Here is a 22014-nt window from a genome sequence, read left to right on the forward strand (position 1 = left end):
AGCCTGGGAGATTGGAATGTAAATTGAGTGTGTTGCAGACAGAAAGGAAAGGCCACAGTGACAAAGGTAAGAGGATGCAGATCAGCCTGCGCAGAACGATGGCCTCCTGCAAATTAGTTTATTCACTGTGGCAAACAGGCTCAGTTTAAAGTTCATTCTCAGGATGAGTCACGTTAGACAAGCGTTGGACTTCTTTGTGTGGATGTTTACATCTCTTATTGAGCACATAGGCCCCAGTGAGCGTTACAGTTTACACAAAACATGCCCGCCTGAGCTGAACTCAAGTACTCCTCTCTACTCATTGAAGTGTGCTTGAAAATCCTGTGAAAAATGCTGCATGAATGAAATGCCCTGCCATCCCATCTGTCTCCGACTGTGGCTTCATTCTCAACCTTTAGACGCTCCAATTTCTCACTTCCTTCCTGGTATTGTGCTGTCTGTATCTGGGAGGGAGGCATCATTCATTTTCTGTCTCCTGCTCTCTTGGACTGTATCCATCTTCCATCATGGAAACGTACTTCTGCTTTATTTCCCTAAACATTTTGTCTCATTTTGCTCTAACTAAATGATGATAAATCATAGTTGTCCTGTGAAAGGTAACAGGTTTGAGATTATGATGCACCATTTAGCCTGTTTACACCCTAACATATTTCATGAATACATTTTAAAGCATTCCTGTGCTTTACATGACATAATTGTGCAGATTGTGTACTGTACTGCAGATGAAGTTTGTGAACAGCACTGCAGTGTGTATTTAGCTGTGTATTTTTGATAAGCCACGATAAGAAACACACTCTTTGTCCAGGGTACACATACATTATCAAGCACATTATCAGAAATAATAACCACACATAGACCTGATTCTATGACAGACAATAGGTATTTTATATCAAAATCATTCATGTCAAAACAATTGAAATGCAAATGTATGCAATGGCACAGTGTCAAAGCCCACCATATAGCCTAGAGGCTGGTTTATGTAATGTGCGGGCTTGAGTACTTAAACAGTGCAATCAAAATCTGCAGTACAAATTCAAGGTACAGTACATACATACAGTACAATATTTTTCACAACAGACAGAAACACACACAAACACAAAGTGAACCTGAGTTGCAGCGTATTGAGTGAGAAGTTTGAAGTGTGCAGGGAAAGTTTCCTGTTTGGTGTTATACAACATGGAAATAGAAACTCAGACCAGACTCATTCTGAAATTGGCAAAATTGACTTGACAGATAAAAAAAACCCCATCTTGGCACAGGTACAAGTCCAGTCACTTAACATATGTAAGGCCATGGCTTCACACACAGACACACACACACACACACACACACACACACACACATACCATCTGTATGCTACATGCACACACACAACCATAAACTGTCCTATACTAAAAGAACTCACTGCACATAATGCCTTGTCCTTTCTCATTTCTTATGATTTTCCATCCAATACTGTTGTTTTCCAATGCTGTTATTTCAGTGAGAGGAGCCACACTTCATGTGGCTGCTGGTAGATCAGTAGTTAGTCCCTCCTGCATAGCAACAGGACGGTTTAAATGAGTGTGGCGAGATTCTCAACACTGGCAGTGCTGTGCGGGCCAAGGCTGGGAAACTCTGCTGTGTCACACTATGAGAGAATCCCTGCTCAGTGCAGTGCTCTGTTAAGGAAATACACCAAGAGCCACACATTAGAGACCTTGCAACCATGCTGCTCATGCTGGGTTAGTCCTGCCTGGTCCTTGAGATGTCAAAGTTTGGTTACCGTTCACAGAAATCATGCAGCTCAAGCTCTGTTAGTAGTGACTGTGATATTGATTCCAGAGTGCAAATCACAAATGTTTTTTGGATATTTAGTTAGTCAGAAAGTAAGCATTTGTAACAGTGTAATGACTGCATGCTTTGCAGCAACATGCATATTTGAATGACAGTATAATGTAATTTCTTCTTGCTATCAGGCACTGTCAACTTGCTAAGCATAAAACTGTTACAGCTATCTAGTTAAAATCATGTTTAAAAACTAAATTATAATGATTCAGTGTAAGATTATCTATGTACATTGCCCACTGACAAAAAAAGAGACATTTAGATTATCTGCAAGTATAAGACAGCAACTTCAAATGTCATAACTGTTTACAGAATTTTGTAATAGAATATTTGTTGGCTCCTTTACCAAAGAGCTGAGGAAGGAGGGGAAGGAAGTCCTTTTTCCTACTACAAGTAACTCACCATGTTTCGGTTCCTGTCCCGCTCCTCTCTGCCCCCCTGTAAGGTGTGAGACGTTGCCTGGGGGGGGCGGGTGTAGGAGAAAGGCCTCATGGCAGGGTCAGTGGTCCTGTACCGCTCTGTACTGGGAGGTTCTACTATGCGGTAACGGTCTGAGTTCGAGTCGACCCTGCGGCACCGCTCCACCTCGGAGTACGGAGGCAGAGGGTCCTCCTCCTCAGGACGGTTGCTAGGCGACCGGCTGTAGTAACAGTCGCTGCCCTTGCCTCTAGAACTTCCCTTGGAGGGAGTGTCACTGTCCTCGTCGCCCCTCCCAGCCCCTCTATCCCCTCCCCGCCCTCTCGCCTTGCTCTCCAGCACGCTGTTGAGGAAGGCGTCGTCGTACCCCCTCCCGCCCTGAGCCTGGCGGTGGGGTGGGCGAGAGGGGCGGTCGCTGTCCCACGTGTCCCTTCTCTTCTGCAGAAAAGGAGAGGGGCTGCGGCGACGCCAGCCGTCATCCTCGTCTCCGTAGAAACGCCTGGGAGGGCTATCGTTCAGGTAGTCGCGGTCATAGGCGCGGTCTCGCGGCTCGACCCGGCGAGGGCGGGAGCCGTAGGACCGGGCAAATTCCTCCAGCTCGTCCAGGGAGCCGGTGCGCCCCCTGCTGCTCAGTGTCTTTCTCTGCAGGTGCTCCGAGCGAGGGTTCCACCTGGGGCAGGAAGAGCACACAACTCAGCACACATCTACAACCTGTTTATGTGCCCATAATACCTGTACAGTCTGTAGAGAATACACATAATGTAAACAGCAATTAAGAAAAGAGTGAGCAGTCCACTTCTATTTTTTCATGTAGGTGGTGGGGAAGTATAGAGGGAGAAAGTAGGGGAGAGCACTACTTAACACAATAATACCCTCTACCCACACTGTACCTGCTCTCCAGTTCATCATCTGACTGGTGGCCTCTGTCCCGTCTGTGCCTGCGGCCCCTGGTGGGCGGAGCCGCTCTCAGCACTGACTGCTCATCAAGGTCTGCTATGGGCGGGAGCGCCTTCATCTGGACCGTGTGATAAGTGTGTCTGAAGTCTGTATTCCCTCCATCATGAAGAGAGCTCAGCTCTGACAGGCTACTGGCTGTTGGGACAGACATATCACTATGGAGGCTGCTGCTGCTGCTTTCCTCATAAAGCTCATTGTAAAATTTCACAATTTTCTGGAAGGGATCACAAAGCTCCTACTGGAACACAACTACTTTCCCGAACAGAGCCTGACCACATTTAACAACTCTGAGCAGCAATGTTGATGCAGTCTCACAGGCAGATGTGGTCAGCTTAAAGGAGTAGGTGTTTGGGATAACAATATGGTACCATCTGTACATCACCTAGTTTCTGTTTTGGGGTGACTACAAGTATGCTACTGTGAGCATTGATTATAGCTTACTGCAAACTACATCCAAAGCAGGAAAAGTTAATTGTGACTAAGGACAAACAGAAACATCTTATTTTGTGTGCTACCTACTACTAGTATCACAAAGCAATTTAGTAGACATAGGCTAGATGGAGTATACAGTGTATGTTTAGGCAGCCTATTTTCAAAATAAGATGAAATAACTGCTCTGGAAAAGGACATAGAAAACAATCAGGAGTGATGCTCTACTTTTTGATTTACTGTATTCCTGCCAAATAAACACATAACCATTGATAAAGAGTATACAAGTTAACAAATGTTCCTTTCAAACTATTTTTTTAGTATTGGTATTTTAACTTATGACAGAGAATGTAAGGATAAGATGGAGACTGGCAGTTAATTTACGCAAACCTCGGACACTTAGTCTAGACACAAACACACACAGACTCGCACACTGCCACACAGATTAGAGAAACGTGCCTACTCTGTACAGGCTTACATTGGAGAGCAGCCATCTTGGCAGAGGGAAACTGAGCCAGCTCCTTCTCTACGTAGTACAGAACTTTCATTGAGTCCTGGCCTTGATTGGCCTGGAGTCGATAACCACTGCGCACTGTGGATGTGGACACACATGCACACACACACACACACACACACATACAGGGACATAAACATGCAAGGACACACACAGGCACACGTGTAAATAATCAGACATGCACATTCATTCAAAACAAAAACATACAACCACACTCAAATACACAGACACCAGACTAAATCTACAAACACAAACATGCATCTGGCCAGCAGACATTTCTCCTATGCCTTCCATTCAGGTTAGGAACAAAATAGAGGGTGAGGAATGACACAGAATGAGATGAGGGTTAGTTCAGTCAATGTTGCTGAAAGGAAATACAACAGGCTTGTTTTCCCACAGTACTCTCTGGTATGTCCGGACCTTATGAACTGTTTGGATAACACTCACCGGCAGCCAGGTTGGTCTCCACTGAGGGGATAGAGGCAATCTTTGGTTCCACGTGGGATGAAGGGGCAAGCGGGGCCATGGTGGGGACCCCAGGAATGTAGTAGGGATACATGGGAACCTGGGTGGGCTGGCCGCTCTTCGCCATCTTCCCTGCCTCATACACTGTGCAGGGGAACAACAAAACAACATGGATGTTGATGTTGTATTTTTAAGGAAATCACATAGTTGTGTGTGTGTGTGTAACTCACAGTGGCGCGGACAGCAGCAGGTGTCGGGGCAGCAGCAGCAGCGGATGTAGCAGCAGCAGGAGTGGGGGCAACACTGACACCAGCAGATCCCCGCCAGCAACAGGAACAACACACTGCCCAGGACTACAGATCCCACAAACACCCACTCTGGAATAGAAACACAAACAGACACACACACACAGGTAAATAACCACACTGCTCCCTTCAATAGATAAGCAAGATAAGCTTTATTGTCTGTTTTTACAGAACCGTGTCCTGCATATCAGTTCAGTAATGATCGCTCCAGTGTTACACGCTGTAAATGGCAACACTTTCTGCATGACAATCTCTGCCATCATAAAGAAGGTTTAATACGGTACTTACAGCTATGCTAATGCATCTTTCTCCGTCCCATAAAAAGTGTCTTAAGACCACAGAGCACTAACCATAGTGAACTTCAGGCGAACTCTAGGGAAGGCTCTCACTCTTATCCAGCATCACATCTCTAAAGCCTCTAGACCCTAACGACAAACTTCCTCAGGGTGTGACGAAAATGACAATCCACTCAACTCCACCGGCCAAGTCAACACACATCCTCTGTGGATCTCATCACATAGAAAATGAGAGTTTAAATGATAGCCGGAGGTAAAGGTTGTGAGTTGTGAGTACGTAGCGTAGATTATTTTTGCTTAATATACTTCCATAGCTATTTGAGAAAATATAGTTAAGTACTGACAAAGTATTAACAAAGTATTAACGTATTTACATTTACATATTTATGCTTGAGCTTCGTAAACCGATTGTAGACTGAGAATATAAAGAGACTGAATGTGCGCTTGTTAGTCAAAGAGGATTTTGATTGGACAGTGAGAATAAAACGCGAGGCATTAGGTAAGCTAGAAGATGGCAGCGAGGGAGACAGAGGTGCGGGTGAAGTGCCGTACCTGGCATAATCTCCACATCAAACTCAGGTAGGAGATCGTCCTTCTCTCCTGTCCTACCTGCAGAGAGAGGGAGAGCAGAGGTGAGCGCTGGCAGAGGAAGCAGAAAGCAAGAGCAAAAGGTCAGGCAAATTAGCAAATCTGGGGTCAGAGTGACTGATTAAAGGTCATGCAGCAGACTGGGGGACCGAGGAAACTAACTTGTTACAGCATCAACATTTAACAATGAAGTCAAGGGACAGATTTAGGCGTGACATGCGCTGTATAGATGATCACATACATACTGTAGATATATTTTGGTGTCCAGAGTTCATGCTACTAAATTATGATGCCATTGAGAGTTTCCTAGAAGGGTTCTCAAACATACCAACTGATGAACATAGACATAAGTCTTAAAAGTCAGGGTTCAGAGTTCAAAGGCCGAACTCATGTCACTTTGAATCTAATTTTAGCAGGGGGCCGGCAGTGCTATATTTCTGTGATGTGGTGCACACAAAACCTGTGCCTCTCCGATGGCATTACACACGCACACCCATGAATACATACACATGCAGATGTACACACATGCACACACTACACGCATACACACGCATATCAAGATGTGCCATGAGAGGGGGCAGGAGGGTGTATATGGGACTGTGGGAGCACAAAGAGGGGGCTTGGGAAACTGGGGCACATAGAGCGCTGGAGGATTCTGGGACACCAATTTACGATTGGAGCTCATCAAAAAAAGGTCATGCAAGTCCTATCGTCATGGAAACAATGCCTCTTTTGTGCTTATTATAAGCGATAAACAGGCAGAGAGATAGTGAAAGCAAAAAATGAAGGAGGTTAGTAACCACCTTCATTTGGAACAGGTGGGACGCAGAATCTAAATGTGTTTGTCTAGACAACTACAGGTGTTCATTCTCATGTTTCCAGTATGTGTTTGTGTGAGGTCTTCAGGGCCTGTTATTAAAGTAAAGCCCGCTCACTGTCTGATCTGTCTGACTACAGGAGTAGACGATACACCCACTTGCAGTCAGGCTCCAGTGTGTGCTGAGTAGGCAGTTACTATGGAGAAAAACAGCATACCCTTGCCTTCTGATAAAAAAAGTCATCTTGCTGCCCTGGCCTGGCACACTCATCTACATACCATGAAGCTCAGTAACGCTAAGTAACCTGAGAGAGACGAGGAGCTATGCAGTCGCGAGAGGGAGGGAGGTAGTGAAAGATGGAGGGAGAACATTAAAGGGCAAGGAATGAGAAATGGAGGAGTAGATTATGAGATTCTGCAAGAGAACAGGGAGAGCAAAGGGATAAAGAGGAAGAAAAATAGAACCAGGATTTGGGAAGAGGATGAGAGAAAGAGAGTGACAATTTGTGGCTTAAACCCAGAAGTTTGTAGCATCTTTAGGCCGGTCTGGCAACTTATGTTGTTTTAGAAACTTTCTAATTCCAACTCTGTAGTAGCAGTGCAGCCAAGCTAAGAAATCTAGTACTAAACCCAGTCAGTCTTGTTATTCTTATAAGTTTAACCCTCCACCCCCCTCTCTCCTGTGAGCTGATTATAATCAGATTAGTGCAGAGCAGAGGAGAGCCTTATACATAAGCGGTCTTTACTGCAACGCTACACACTAGGTAAGTCAAACTTACACCGGAAGAAAGCTATTTTGGGTAACTCGCCTATCATGTTATGTTTAGGGCCAAAGTCAAATCTAGTTCAGTCCATTTCTGTGTCTCTCTCTACATGTCTACACCACTGACCCTTAACATGCTCCAGTCTCTACAGAAAAAGCATGTTGCCATAGTAACAGCTTAAGGAGTGGCTTGCGTTTCTGACAACAAAAGCCCACAGAACTTCTCTCACTAAATGGATACGCTACTTAAAGTCCCATTGACTGTATATGGTGAAACACTGGCCATTCATGCTAAAATATTCACTCTTCAACCAAGGTTTGGGAAGCCTTGTATAATCATTAATCAACAACACACAACCCCCAATGAGCAAATATAACACAAACACACTTTTCTGTGACTGAGCATATGATCCCATAGTCTATCTGGACAACGACTGACATTGTATCTGATTGACTTAAGTTGTAACAAAAGTAGAGTCCAGCCAAGGCCATGTCAGTGCTATAAAAGTGTAAGCTCAGCTAAACAATAGAGTCTCTCACAGAGGACCAGGACCATGTAAAGAGGGAAACACCATTTGGCCGTCTCCAGGGAAGCTCTTGTACGGACACGTTGGAACTCAGACACACAAAAAGGCCACTTCTAAAACCTCTACAAACAGTAAATAAAAAGAAACTTCACAGAGCAACAACAAACAAAGCAAAATGCACACAGCTTATCGTATAACAACAAAATACATATTCCAATATGGTAAATCAATTCTTTGCTTAGGGCCTGTATGTCATTGCTTTGATAGAAATGAAGTGTGGGCATACCAAGCACAAGTAACTCCACCTGGGCCTCATTCTTCCCCTCCAGATCATCAGCGATGACAACTTTACAGAAGTACACACCACTGTCGCCCCACTGCAGCTCCCCAATCCGCAAGTCTGCTTCTACACACAGAGAGGAAACAAGGTTACATGTACTGTAAGTGGTGAAAGGTGAGAGGTCAAGCAGGCTGAGAGTATGTGATCAGTATTTAATCAGTGCATTTGTAAATCCAATTTGATCCTCTGTAGCACTTTGGTTCCATTGTAGCAGAACAAAAGATATTAGATTTTGGACAGACTCAGAGAGCAAATACTACAAAAGATGTCAAATTACTGTCAGTTAAACACCATTTAGCAAATTTCTAGCATGAAAATCAAAGGCTGTGGTCAGTTGTGGTTATTTTAGTTATTTTAATCATGTACAGTGGTACCTTGCTTGTTAACAAGCTCTGATGTTTAGCTGGATACCATTTGTAACATTTAAACGCTGAATATACCAACATGATTTCTGACAATACTCTGAATTAAAATAATACCAGTTTGGTGCTACAGTACACTCTGACACCTGAATAGCAATGTATCAATGCACTTCAAATTTGACACTTTGCCCAGGTATTTAAAAAATACTTGTCAAAATACTTGTGCTGTAGTGTGCACATTGTCTACTGCATAGCTTTAGCGTAGCCAAGAGGAAACTAAATGCATACCATTGACCTGTATACAACAAGAAAAATAATATCAAAGTAAACACTGTAATATTAAATGATTACCAGCTGCACTCACTGTTACAATATATTTAATGTCAATGTATGTTTACATTATACTGTAATTAATGATGACAGGAGGACATTGTTGAAGGCGGTGTGTTCTACTGACAAGCTCAGATAGAAGATGCGTGTTTCGTCTTGATAAGGAGCGTGGTGTAAAAGCAGTGCGTACATGAATAGAGGTGGATAAGAGAACAGGGGGCTGTGCTAATAATGTGTGTACAGTACCCACTGTATTGTGAGACAAACACAAAAGAGGACTATTTAGAGAACAGGAAACCCACAGCACAATCAGCTCTGATTCTTGCTTGGGGATGAATCGCAATGTGCTGCGGTCACCAATAATCCTGTCATCAAGCATTGTTAGCAATAGATAGTAATAGATGTTCTGTCTTTGGTACAATTAAAAAGGACATGAATCACCACATTACTGTTTATGATGGCGATGTCTCTGCCCTTGTAGTGTTCGGCCAGCGTCATGGAGGCTCCCTGTCCGGAGGCCACGATACGAACCGTGCGGCTGCTGTCGGAGCATTCCAGGTGGGACGCGGCGCCCAGGTCGGAGGCCTGGACGCCCAGGCTCTCTGGGAAGTGGAAGGACTCCCGTGTGCGGTCGCGGCAATAGGACTTGTACCACCACTGCACCACCGGGGGCTGGTTGGACGAGGTGTGGTACTGACACGGGAGGACCACCGCCTGGAAGAGCATGGCAAACCGCTGCTTCTCCCGCATTGTGACCTCCACACCATCACACACTATGACTGACACACACACACACACATTCCAAATACAGAACAAATTAATTATTGAGAAGGAACAAACATGTAATACAGCTATGGTTGATTGTCAATAGACAGAAGCATATTCAATAATTTTACAGAACTGATACATTTCTACAGCTACAAGTCTTGTGTAAGACTTCTGGACACATGATTTGAGTATTCAGAGGGATATGCAAATGTTTCCTAGAGATAAAATATGTTCAGTTAAAACAGAGCATATTATCAACATTGAGAAGTACCAGGTTCCCCTACTCAGTTCTCAAATGTACCCTCTAAAAATGTCTGGTCAGCCTCCCTCTCTTTCTCTTTATTCATATTAAACAGGCAGAATCATGCCTATGGGTACAGACATCTCAGATAGAACACATTTGGGCCTCATTTGGGCCACCTTTGGCACTCACAGCTCAGATACAGCATTGGCCATAATAAAACTGGAAATGTGGGCCACATCTGAGCCAAATTTCCATTGCTATCTAGGATGTAAACCAGGCTCCTTCACAGAGTTTGCTAATTTTATACCCCAAAGAGAAGTGTTTCTGTCAATATCAGCATCAGACAGAAAACAGATGAAAACAGTTTAAAGAAAGAAAAGACAGGAGGATGCAGCGTAAGAGGATGCAGCGTAAGAGGATGCAGCGTCTGCAATGACAACTTGATCGCTCCCTAAAAACAGCTGTGTCTGTTCCTTGTGTGGCTGACTCATGAGTGGGAGATTACAGGAGATAACCTAGCAGAGTACTGATTTGCGTAATATCAAAACTGGAGTAAAGACAGAGGGTGGGGGGGGGGTGTCTTCTCCTGCTCGGTACCAGGGTCAGGAAGGTTAAATTCCAGTGTGCGTAGGGGGCTGGGGAGGTCTGTGGGGAGGGGGGTCATCATGGAGGGGAGCAGTCAGAGGCTTGTGGGTGCATTCTGCTGTGCGGCTAGTCATGTTAAGTCTGGGTGGGGCAGGAACTCGCTCTAAATATTTCCCAGAAGACAGGAAATCAAAACAAAGGCAAGCCCACCGGCCCTCTCCTTAGGACCGATCTGACAAGCACACACTCCGAGTCTGAGTATATCGCTTTTATCTAAAATGGCCTCTTTTCCCAGTTCCTTTATACCCTCTTTTGATATGAAAGCTCGTCCACTTACTTTCAAGCCACCATATTGCATCGCAGTGATTTTCAAAAATGTGTGTTGGCCAATTTAAGAGACAGAGTGATTCATGATATAAGACTTTACCTAATCAAGCTTTGCCTAATCATTTTAATGACATGTCATACTGAGTCAGATCAGATGCAGTTTCTCAGCTTAACTGCACATTAACAAGAGTAAACCTCCAGAAAATAATGTTAGGATTTTTTGCAATAGTTTTCCTTTTTTCCTAGAGGTTGGAGGGAGAAGGGGTGATAAGGAGGGTGGGAATGGTGGTGGGTAAGCCAAATAATTTTACAGGGCAACAGCACAGATATATGGGGTGGCAGGGGGGTGAGACTGGGTCCCTAAATTCCTCCCACGGAGTAGCTCTGGTCTTCCCTTTGTCTCTTTTTTTCATGGGCCAGCCCATTGTTAGGGCTTAGCTGAAAATCTGCTCCTCCTGTCCCATTAGGGGAACTGAGAGGGGGAGGAGGTCAGCGACTCCCAACCAATGAGAATATCGGGTCCAGTCCAGCTGGGTGTGAACAGACCAATTAACTGTTAGAGATTTAAACCAAACCGTTACATGATGAACGCCATCAGTTTGGGGTGAGTGGAGCTTCAGATAAGGTGAAACAACAGAAACCACAGGATGCATCACCAAGTCTTACACTGGCATGTCTCACTTGTCATCTACTCATTCATTTAAGGCATGTTTACTTCAAGTCTGTCATCAGGTGTGACTCACTATAGATTACTGAAGAGGTTAGAGAGACGGCATGTTTTTTTTCTTCCCACCACCTGCATAAAGAGTAGGCTAAAGGCCTTATTTCAAGGGTAGACTCACCGTTTAACCAGTGCGGTCCCTTTATGTATTCATAGTCAAAGCAGTGCAACAGGACGCTCTGTGTTTCATGTTTCCTGAACACGGTCAGACTTTTCCTCCCCAAAGCTGTCACATTTCCTGCCTTTAACTTCTCTGTTGTCATGCATTCCTTCACACTGACTTAGCGAACAGCACTGATAAGGCCAAAGAGTCTCCACGTTAGGTTAATAACGGTAATTAACAAAAGTCTGTATTACAGAACTATAGTAATCCTATTTTTCCCATATTATATAGTTTAATCCCCTAGAGGCATACGGGATATTATAGTTATCAGAGGAGGTAAAGAACATCATAAAGTACAATCAAGTCACTATGAATCCACTATTGAATACCATACTGTAAATCCCTGTAGGATTATTAGAGTGATTTTGCATCAGGGTTGCCCCGTCCCCCCTAATATGGGCTATTATTCACATTCAGTGAAAATAGGACAACCCATAAAGGGCTATCCGTCTCGTTTATGAACACAAATGCAGATGTTGAGTAAGTCAGAATATAAAATCAGGACTGTCTTTTAAAAGGTACACATGGTGTAGGCCCACTGCAATAAAAAAGAAACAACTAATTCCTCTACAGAGGGATTGGGGACGCAATAAATGCCTGGGCTAAGCTATAGCCTAAGTGAATTTGCATAGCCTACTGCTGGATCAACCTGTTGCACGCCCGCTGCTGTATTCGCAGAGAAGAAAAAGATATTTTCGGAGATGGGTGGGGAGAGTAAAACTTACCCGATGCTCCTAGTAAAATAGCCAGCCGGTAAAAGCTCATTTTATAGTCCGTTTTACAGCAATGTGTAATTAATCCACATGATGGTGATTCCCGTTTTTCCGCTGACTGCTGGTGCAACGGGACAGGAGGAATCAGCCTGCGACTAACGGGACTGTACCACTTCACCCGTGGGTGAGTCCCAACATAAAGCCAAAATTGTTTTTAAATTATTTGACTCCACTCCTATATCTTGACTCTCAATATTAAGCAGATACCCAAGTGCAACGTTAGTATAAGTAGGCCTATGTAACATATAGCAGTGATGTACATATTGTCAATTTGAATTTTCTGCAACAGGTAGCACTATTGAACAGGGTGGAACAGTCGGGGGGGGGGGGGGGGGGGGGGGGGTATTAATAAATCAGACTTACGAGTCTTGAGGAAGTTTAAGACTCAGTTTCTTAAATTTTATTGAGCTCTTTATTTGATTTCGGTCCATCTGTAAAAATCTATTTCTAACATCCAGCGAGAATTTCAGCAGGCATACAAAAACTTGAAAACATGAACTAACAAATGATCACTTTAAGTAAAGTTAAATTCATTATAAACATTTCTTCTTCACACGAAGCGCTGACAAACCACGCCCCCCGCCCAACAAACAAAAACAAACAACAATTTCATATGCAATACAAAAAGATTTAAATCACAAATTATATTATTAACATATAGTTCCAGTTCAGCTGCATTTCACTGAATCTTTGTAGTGAGGATTCCGCGTAAAGGAAGTGGGAACACAAGAAAAGCCACAAACCACTTGAAACATTGTTAGATGAGAGTACAATGGCTTATAACCAATAATCTATACACTTCAGATGGTGGAGTGACAACAAATAACAAAGCTGTCTGAAACAACAATTAACAATTTAATACAACAATGCCAAAATTATTGAGCTAAATAAATGGAGTGTCCTGAACACATCCTACTTGAAATGTCTTAATGATTCAGGGGTCTGGTGTGATTATCTTATCTGTCACAATTTAAATGGACTGGGCCGCAACACCTTTTCAGCAAAAATAATATCAACAGTAAGAGTGTTGAAAGCAGTACATCAAATTGTGCCATGACTATCATAACTGGATAGCCAGATGCAATACTATAAACTCAGTGATTAATATCTTGATATTGTTCTCTGTCTTTCTATCTCTGTCCTACAAACTCACATATGTAAATTAGGATTATTCTTTGATTGCTCATGAAACATTTAAGCATTGTAAAATACATACATTCAAAGTTATACATGTTGACAGCATTTACAGCTAGTCTACTTCAAGGATCGTAGTTGCAGATTGAATAATGAAGCAATGTGTAAATTCAGGTGGAGTGTCAGGTTCTTAACTGATTCCAGTCAGGAGTGATTAATGCTCCCAGTCTGTGGAGAGGCCATGGACCCTGTGTGATGTGTCCCTTAAAACCCAGTTGTGTATAAGTTGGTGATACTGCTAGTGACATGGGATACATTTAAATGAGGCAATGGGCACTCAAGCCTTTGGGCATGAAAAAACCTCTCTGCCATATTCAATGAGGTTCTGATTGGTAGGAATTCAAATTCACCCCTGTAAAGGTAGGATTCCTGCAAACTGAGAATTCTTCACAGGAAGAGTTATCAGTAATGTTGTGCTCTGGTGATCCAAGACAGAGAATGACTGCTTAATGCATAGGACAACATGGTGAAGTGAAATGATAGGGGAGACCGGGGCATGTTGACACGCTTTTTACTGGTGCATTTCTCAGCAGTGCCTTGCTACTGAGATACAATATATATATTTTCTAGGTCTAGGTCTTCTCTAAAAAATGGCAACTTTCTGGAATGCATAGAAAAAATAATGATATTTTGGGCATTAATATCTCATTCAGTAACAAGACATGGTTAGTCATATCGGTTTCCGTAGCGATCCTGCTGGACATAAGGTTCACGGCTCTCAACAAAGCGGTAGTCATTGTTATCAAGGCGATCGCGACTGCCACGATCATGCTGGTCATCGCGATTGCTACGATAGCGATCACTTTGGTCGTCAAGACGATCGCGACTTCCACCGTAGCGATCACGCTGGTCGTCAAGGCGATCGCGACTTCCACCGTAGCGATCACGCTGGTCGTCAAGGCGATCGCGACTTCCACCGTAACGTTCACGCTGGTCGTCAAGGCGATCGCGACTTCCACCGTAACGTTCACGCTGGTCGTCAAGTCGATCGCGACTGCCACCGTAACGTTCACGCTGGTCGTCAAGTCGATCACGACTGCCACGGTAACGATCACGTTGATCGTCAAGGCGATCGCGACTTCCACCATAGCGATCATGTTGGTCGTCGACGTGATGTTGGTTGTCAACATTATTGCCCTTGCCATCATACCCCTCTTTACGACTATCATAACTGTGCTGGTCATCCTCAAATTTACGTTCGTCTGTTCCTCTGTTGTCACTGTAATTGTTTTGATGCGGGACGCCTTTCTCCTCAGACTGGTTGAGCTGTTCAATGCGTGGCTGAGTCTGGTTCGACTTGTCATCACAGTACGGCTCTCCAGCTTCAGGAGAGGCTCTGTCATGGAACTCCACCTCTCCTGGGGACCTGAACGACACACAGGGACGAAACACACACATGACCAGCGGCCACAGATCATGGCCAGCAAATATTTACTCAACCTGCGTCAATAAGGCCAACAAGGCTAACAGACATCGAGCCATAACCTGATATTATTTCTACCTTTGCCGATATCACAACATATAATCTGAACAATTTAACAACCATATTAAGTTGTAAAAGATTACTTAAATGCATGTTAGTGTCAAGTCCAACTTTATGTAGGCCTAGCACATTTAAGGCTGACTGGTAAGCCACCACTTGCTGCAATTTGGGGCAAACTACAAGGTAACAGCTAGATGTGAAATTAAGCTTAATTTATTTTATTTTATTTGATAAATATGTAGGGTTGGGGGGGGGGGGCTTAAAAATAAATAACTAATAACTAAAACACTACTCAAGTGGAGGCTGCATGGCTGGATGAATGAACGAAAGCACATGTACACACCGCTCAAATACTAATGGTCAAGGCATTATTCACACATGAATAGGATACATGGCTTACTGAGGACTGAGGAGGCAGTGGGAGAAACATACAGTACATACAGTACATACCCTTCAGCATACTTGTCTTTTTGGTTCTTCTTCCGGCAGCAGCAGTAGATGACAACCCCCAGACACAGGATACCTGCTAAGATTCCCCCAATGATACCTGCAGTAGCCCCAAGGTTCATGGTGGCTAGACAGAAACGAAAGACAAAGTGCAGAAAAGACGGTACAGGGAAGATGATGATGGTTTTACATGTTGATACTCAAGTAGCCACTAGGTCTAATACATAGCTACATAAGGTAAGGAAAGGTAAAGATAAGATAAGACACTAGAATGTGTTAGGTTATTATTTATGAATTCATATGCCTTAATGTTTATGGACCTAGTAGACCTTAAAACTCTACAAATAATGTTTAGAGCAAAAGACAGAACACTTCCTGACTGTATCCAAGGGTTGTTTTCAATGAGGGAGAGCAGGTATCCATTCAGGGGAAATTATATGTTTGAAAAAAAGAGGGTAAGGACAAATGTAAAAAATATATGTGTGACAGTGAAAGGGGTCAAATTATGGAATAATTGTAATAATGAACTAAAAGAATGTAGTAATATGTGTAAGTTTAAGAAGATGTTCAAAAACAGTACATTTGAAAGATACAAAAGCTGTGACCAACACTGAGAAATGAATGACAATTATGAACTGTCTTTGTTTTGTTTATCTGTTTCTGTATTATGATGTTGTGTTTCTTTAGTAAATTTACTTATCTATATATTTATTTTTATAATTTCTTTTTTTGTTTGTTTTTGTTTCACAGCTATTTTGGGTAGAGGGTACGTGTACAGTTTTATGATGTTGTGTTTCTCTAGCAAATTTATTTATTTATATATTTATTTTTTATATTTCTTTTTTTGTTTTGTTTTGTTTCACAGCTATTTTGGGTAGAGCAAGGATAATGTTTTGTTAAGTATTAAGGGTAGGCACAATAAGCTTAGGCTTCAGCCTACACCTGTTTTTTTTCGGTCAGACAATATAATGTTAATATAATAATATAATGTTTATTTTGTTTAATTCTTGATGCTTTAGTATTATTTAAATCACTTTCATAACTGTATTAGTTGATATTATGTAAAATTGACCAGAATAAATAAATAAATAAATAAAAAATAAAAGGTGGAAATTTTGAAAATGAAATTTATGGAAAAAATGAACTACAGTATTATGAGGGTGTGCAAAATAACAGCATAAAAACACAAAAAAACCAACAAAGATAGAAAGTATAGTAGAAATGCAATGCTATAAAAATATGCAATATATTTATGCACCACAAATTAGTATTAGTATGAGAACATGAAGACAACAAATTTGTGAAGTTACAGTGTATTTGCAGGATGTGCAAAATGTGTGTCATGTTCACATTACCAGCTCTTCAGAAAGTGTCTAGGCCTGTGGTGCATTGTAAAAACTATTCAACTCATGAAATGTATTTAATTTACAGATTTATATAACATTATATGCATTACTGCATCATGTTAAACACTCACAGGGCATCACAGCCAGGGTGAAGTTGCAGCTGGCAGAGCCAAGTCGATTTGTTGATGTGCAGATGAAGAATCCAGCCGTCTCCCTTGAGATATTGAAGAGAGACAGAACTCCATCCTCTACAACACAATGACAAGAATTAGGCTAAAATCTGATGTTGGAAGACAAGGCAATATGATACATCTGACCAAGATAATGAACTTTTCAGAGGATGCACAGATGCTTAGTTCAACCTGAAGCTCGCACAGACAACACAGATGGAAGAAAGAAATATGGATGGATGAATATTATTATAATACATACTGTCAGTTGTCTTAGGTGGAAATTGTCTGGGGATGTTTTGGACGCTGTAGCTCTGCCAGGCATAGGTGGGTTTCGGGGAACCCTCCTCCGACATACAGGTGAGACTGATGTCGCTCCAGTACTCCGCACTGCCCTGAATCCTGCAGATGGGCTTAGAGGGACGTTCTGGAACAAAGCACACGATTTCCATAAGCATTTACAATCATGAAATATGTATTGATCTTACATCTTCATGAAGCCAAAATACGATACATGACATTTATTTTCACGATGACAAAAGCTGTTAGAGAGGTTAAATAAACAAAAATTATGGCAGCCGTTGGTTCTCACCCAGGACTAAAAGGGAAGTGGTGGCAGCTGTGTTTCCCTCATCATCATTGGGGACAATGACGCTGCACTGGAAAGTCCGGTTGTCCTGTAGGGTCACCCTGGATAAGCGGAGGATGCTCTCTTCTTTGGCCACGTCAACAACCAGAGATGCTCTGCCTTCATAGTCAGGTGCAATGTTAACTGGACCGTTTAAAAAGTAGGTGGCCACGAGTTTCTACAGGAACACACAAGTTTACAAAATACAGCCCACTGATTATTTAACAGTATCATATGAATATACTGTAAGTCAGTATCATCAATGCCATGCTATGAGCCAGCATCATGTCATGTTATGTGCCAGTGTTATGTGTGCTGAATAAATATACTGTATGCATTGTTAATTATTACACACATTCTGATTTTCACTTCCATTTTCAGTTTTCTCCTGGATAAATGGTTTTGGGTATTATTTATCATATCTAAACATGCAAATTAATGCAACTTACAAAATTAATATGCTATACAAGTGTTTAATAGAGAATAAAAGCTAAGCTTCTCCTCTCTGTCTTTGTACCAGCTAATACTGTATGCTGCAATGATAATGTGCAGGTGGCAATCTTCAGTTATGCATTATCCACTGGACCAAAGGCATGACCCTACCCGCTATATGAAATCCATTATGTGGGTACTTGCATAATCTAATTTTGAAACTGGACAGTTATGCAATGTGCACAATATTCAAGTATAATCTGTTGAATGAAAACAGAAGATGTCCTCTTCCTCTTGGTGATAAACATTACACACTGCAGTGGATGATTTGTGTATAGCACCCTTCCTGTTCAGGGTGCGACAGTGCCACAAGTTTGCTATGAATGCTTTCTTAATAACATTGTACTCAAACTCTAGATTGGTGAAAGATTGGAATACACACAAAAACTTGGTATTTTTTAACTGGTACCTTATTGATAGGATGTTAGTTATTAAGAGTCTTCACAATGTCACAATGAGCCTTCCTAGTGAAACATTACAGTAACACAAAAATACATACTATATCTGGAGTCGTGGATTTTGGACTTTCTTATAGCTAACCATTAATTCACTGCATATGTGCCTTAGAATTCTTTGTGGTCAGCTTAAGAGTTTAAACCTCTAACCGTTGGATTCTGGCTACTGGTCTGTAGAGTCTCCCATCTGAGGATGAGCACATCGAAGTCTGGTCTGGCAGGGATGAACGAACATGTCATGGCAATATCATCTCCTTTTGCAACCTCATATTCTCTCTCTTGAATAGAAACTTGCATGTTCCTACAGCAGGGCAGTGCTGAAATTAAAATACATAGAAAGATAATAAATCTTTGTCTCAGTCACAGTAAGTTATATGTTTATTTTGGAAAATTAATGACCTCCATTTGCATAAAGTGTTAGTGGGGGATAGCACAAAATGACATATAGTTTTATATGAACAACTCAAAATTTACTATAATCATACTACCAATGTAATAATAAATAAATCCAATAAATGGTTTCACCCACAGGTCTAAAAGGCAATCCTGCTTCCGGCTAAGTGGCAAACGGTGTAGGATTAATGATTAACAGGAGTGATAATAAGGTAAAGGTGTGGTAGCAGTTCTCAGAAATGAGAAAGAATACAAGCGTAAGCCTACCTGTGAGAATCAGAAATAGTTGTTGCAAACCAACTCGCCTTTCTTTTCCCATTAGTGACCGAAGATAAAAAGGCCCAGCCATTAAAAAGATCTATTTGAATTTGATGCTTCCAGTCCCAGAGCAGCAGCCCGCCTAACCTTCACGCTGGACTTTCAGGTATGGTGAAGTTGGCTCTTCCAGGTTATAAGTTAACAGTAATGGGTCACATGCCTCCAGAGAGCCAATCAGTGATCCCATATCCCCTTGATTACACCTGCCTTTTTGAGTGTGATAAGGTGGGGCATATACTATACAACAAAAAGGCCATAATATACTGTATAATTCATAATACATTGGACGGACAGATAGATAGGTAGATAGGTAGGTAGATAGATAGATAGATAGATAGATAGATAGATAGATAGATAGATAGATAGATGGATAGAGCTTTCATGATCCCTTGATATAGCCAGTAATAATACAGCATAAAGATAGAGTATCTTTGTTTTCCTAAAACTATTGGCTTCATATTCATCACTACGACTGGGTTTAGTTAAAAGAAACAATGTGAGCCCACCCTAAAAAATCCTTGCAAATACTCATTTCACATTTCCCATCACAATTAGTGTTTTGTTTGACTGATTTTGTCCTATCCAGTAAGTCATATTGTGCTGTTTATGTCCCTGTCTGTTGCCATGCTCAATCTGACCTGCAGGCTGCAGTGTTGGACTATCTAATTAAGCTGAACATGAGCGATCCAATGAGGGAACTGCTTTTCATTTGGTCCGCTAATCTATCGTTGCATATCCCATATAAAAAGGTCATAAACGTGATTGAATCAGATAATGACCCTTGGTCCTCCTGTTGCTTGAACCTGCGATGAACTCTCTTTCAGAGCTGTTGTGGCAGGTTTGAAGGCGGAAGGTCACGAATTGAAACCTGAACTCCAGCAGATGGTTTGGTGTTAAAAGACTAATAACGTTCTTGATTGCCATCTCAGCGGTGGAACCTTATAAGGGACTCGCAGTGTATCAGGGGAGACCGTGCAATCCTGTTAAAAACACACTGTGCTCATTAAGTGGCTTAGGTAGCATGAGGCTGCAGATTCAGGCTCGACTCTGAACAATGATGGAATACTATAATACTACATTGGCCTAGATGGCAGCTATCTTTAAGTATTCAGTCTGTTATAGGTTCAAACTGCTGGTTATCCAAATGTTTAATGTTGGCTAGAACTCTATGCAATCAACAGATTAAGTTTCAATAATAATGTTGTAAGTTGCAAGATGACCAAGAGTCCGCATCTCTGGGGAGGGGACACACACTCAATAAACTAGAAAGATCAATCCAAAACTGTTTTTCATAATCAGCTGGCTAAGAGACAGAATGGCAGAATAATGCATTTTGTCACAACAACACTAGTATGAATACCCTAATATTGTCCTTATATTGTCCTTCCAAGATCTAATATCGGCAAATGCATCTGGAGCCAGGTAAACTTGAGGTAAATGTTGTTTGAGGTAAATTTCAAATGGTATGAAAACTTACAACTAAACCAAATCAACCTCTTCGCACATCAGTGTGGGATAAATGCCCCTTCTATAACCACCTAGGTCCTGAATGATATGTTTGTGGACAGATTGTTGGTTGATTACTGTTATTGACCTTTTACAGACATGGGCACAAGTATTATAACCAACCAAAGAGCAACCGCTTACAGATAACTTGTAAGTGATCCACATTTTCACAAGGCGCATGGAAAAAAAAAGTTTCGACATGGTGTTTGGAATTCCATTTGGGTGTATAATGGGGAATTTGTCAGATAACAATACATCTCCATGGTCCATTAACCTTCATTGTACAATTTGTCACAGACACAAAGCCTAAGAAATGAGACTGATAACAAAGATGTTGACATACAAGCTCTCACAGATGCAGACACAGTCACCTGCACATGCCTATATGCAGAACACACACACGCACGCGCACGCGCACACACACACACACACACACACACACACACAGAGAGATACACAAGTATGCTTTAAAAAATGTACATTTAGGCGTGTTGAATAAACTGACTACAGGGTGTTTATGTTTTCTATAATGGGTTATCTTGGTACACACTCAGTGCAGATCAATGGGCAAGATGCAGGAAGTGGCTGGGATATGGGGAAATGTCTCCCTACTTATCTCCCTACATATTAGTGAAGTTTTCTCCCTCTGGGCAAGGCAAGGTCACCAGTGTTTCTGGCAATTTTGAACCTTGAATAACATAAAACAGCTTTTTCCAGTCACTGTGGCCTTATAAAGCTACTCATAACTTCCATGAGTAGGGCCTGTTACAGCTGATCCATATGGAGCTGGTCTGCATCACATGTTTTTAGACATGTGTGTTTGCAATAAAAAACTCTATGCACTTTAGAGAAACAAAGCAACAAAGGGGGATTCCCTAAGCTGGTCAAAAATGAAAAATTACTCATTTTGGATAGCTAGCAATGGACCCAGTTTTCTCAGTGGTTACTTGCAATTAAAGTACATTTGGTTTACAGTGGTAATAGCCAAGTATGCTTGTGTCAATATGGTACTGACAGGCTGACAAAAACACAAAATCAGTGTTTTCTGGCTGTACCGACAATCT

At 42.0% G+C, this 22014-nt stretch overlaps 2 protein-coding genes across 2 annotated transcripts; both read right to left on the reverse strand.

Annotated features, from left to right (window-relative positions):
* Positions 1–908: 908 nt before the first annotated feature.
* ildr2 (immunoglobulin-like domain containing receptor 2) lies at positions 909–12596 on the reverse strand. Its single transcript, XM_071539228.1, has 9 exons — positions 12471–12596; positions 9387–9716; positions 8192–8311; positions 5763–5819; positions 4840–4986; positions 4592–4753; positions 3135–3336; positions 2230–2914; positions 909–1661 (listed from the first exon to the last, which is right to left on the reverse strand). Exons 1-9 carry the CDS (start codon positions 12508–12510, stop codon positions 1626–1628), a joined length of 1779 nt encoding a protein of 592 aa, XP_071395329.1. The 5' UTR covers positions 12511–12596; the 3' UTR covers positions 909–1625.
* Positions 12597–14378: 1782 nt separating this feature from the next.
* LOC139660948 (cell surface A33 antigen-like) lies at positions 14379–21329 on the reverse strand. Its single transcript, XM_071539237.1, has 7 exons — positions 21322–21329; positions 18884–19082; positions 17751–17964; positions 17421–17585; positions 17120–17236; positions 15646–15769; positions 14379–15078 (listed from the first exon to the last, which is right to left on the reverse strand). Exons 1-7 carry the CDS (start codon positions 21327–21329, stop codon positions 14379–14381), a joined length of 1527 nt encoding a protein of 508 aa, XP_071395338.1.
* Positions 21330–22014: the final 685 nt, after the last annotated feature.

This window comes from Centroberyx affinis, unplaced genomic scaffold (genome assembly GCF_046629955.1).
Source record: "Centroberyx affinis isolate AG114_WGS23_722 - 3 ecotype Tasmania unplaced genomic scaffold, CSIRO-AGI_Caff_v1 ptg003428l_1, whole genome shotgun sequence".
Taxonomy (NCBI): Eukaryota; Metazoa; Chordata; class Actinopteri; order Beryciformes; family Berycidae; genus Centroberyx; species Centroberyx affinis.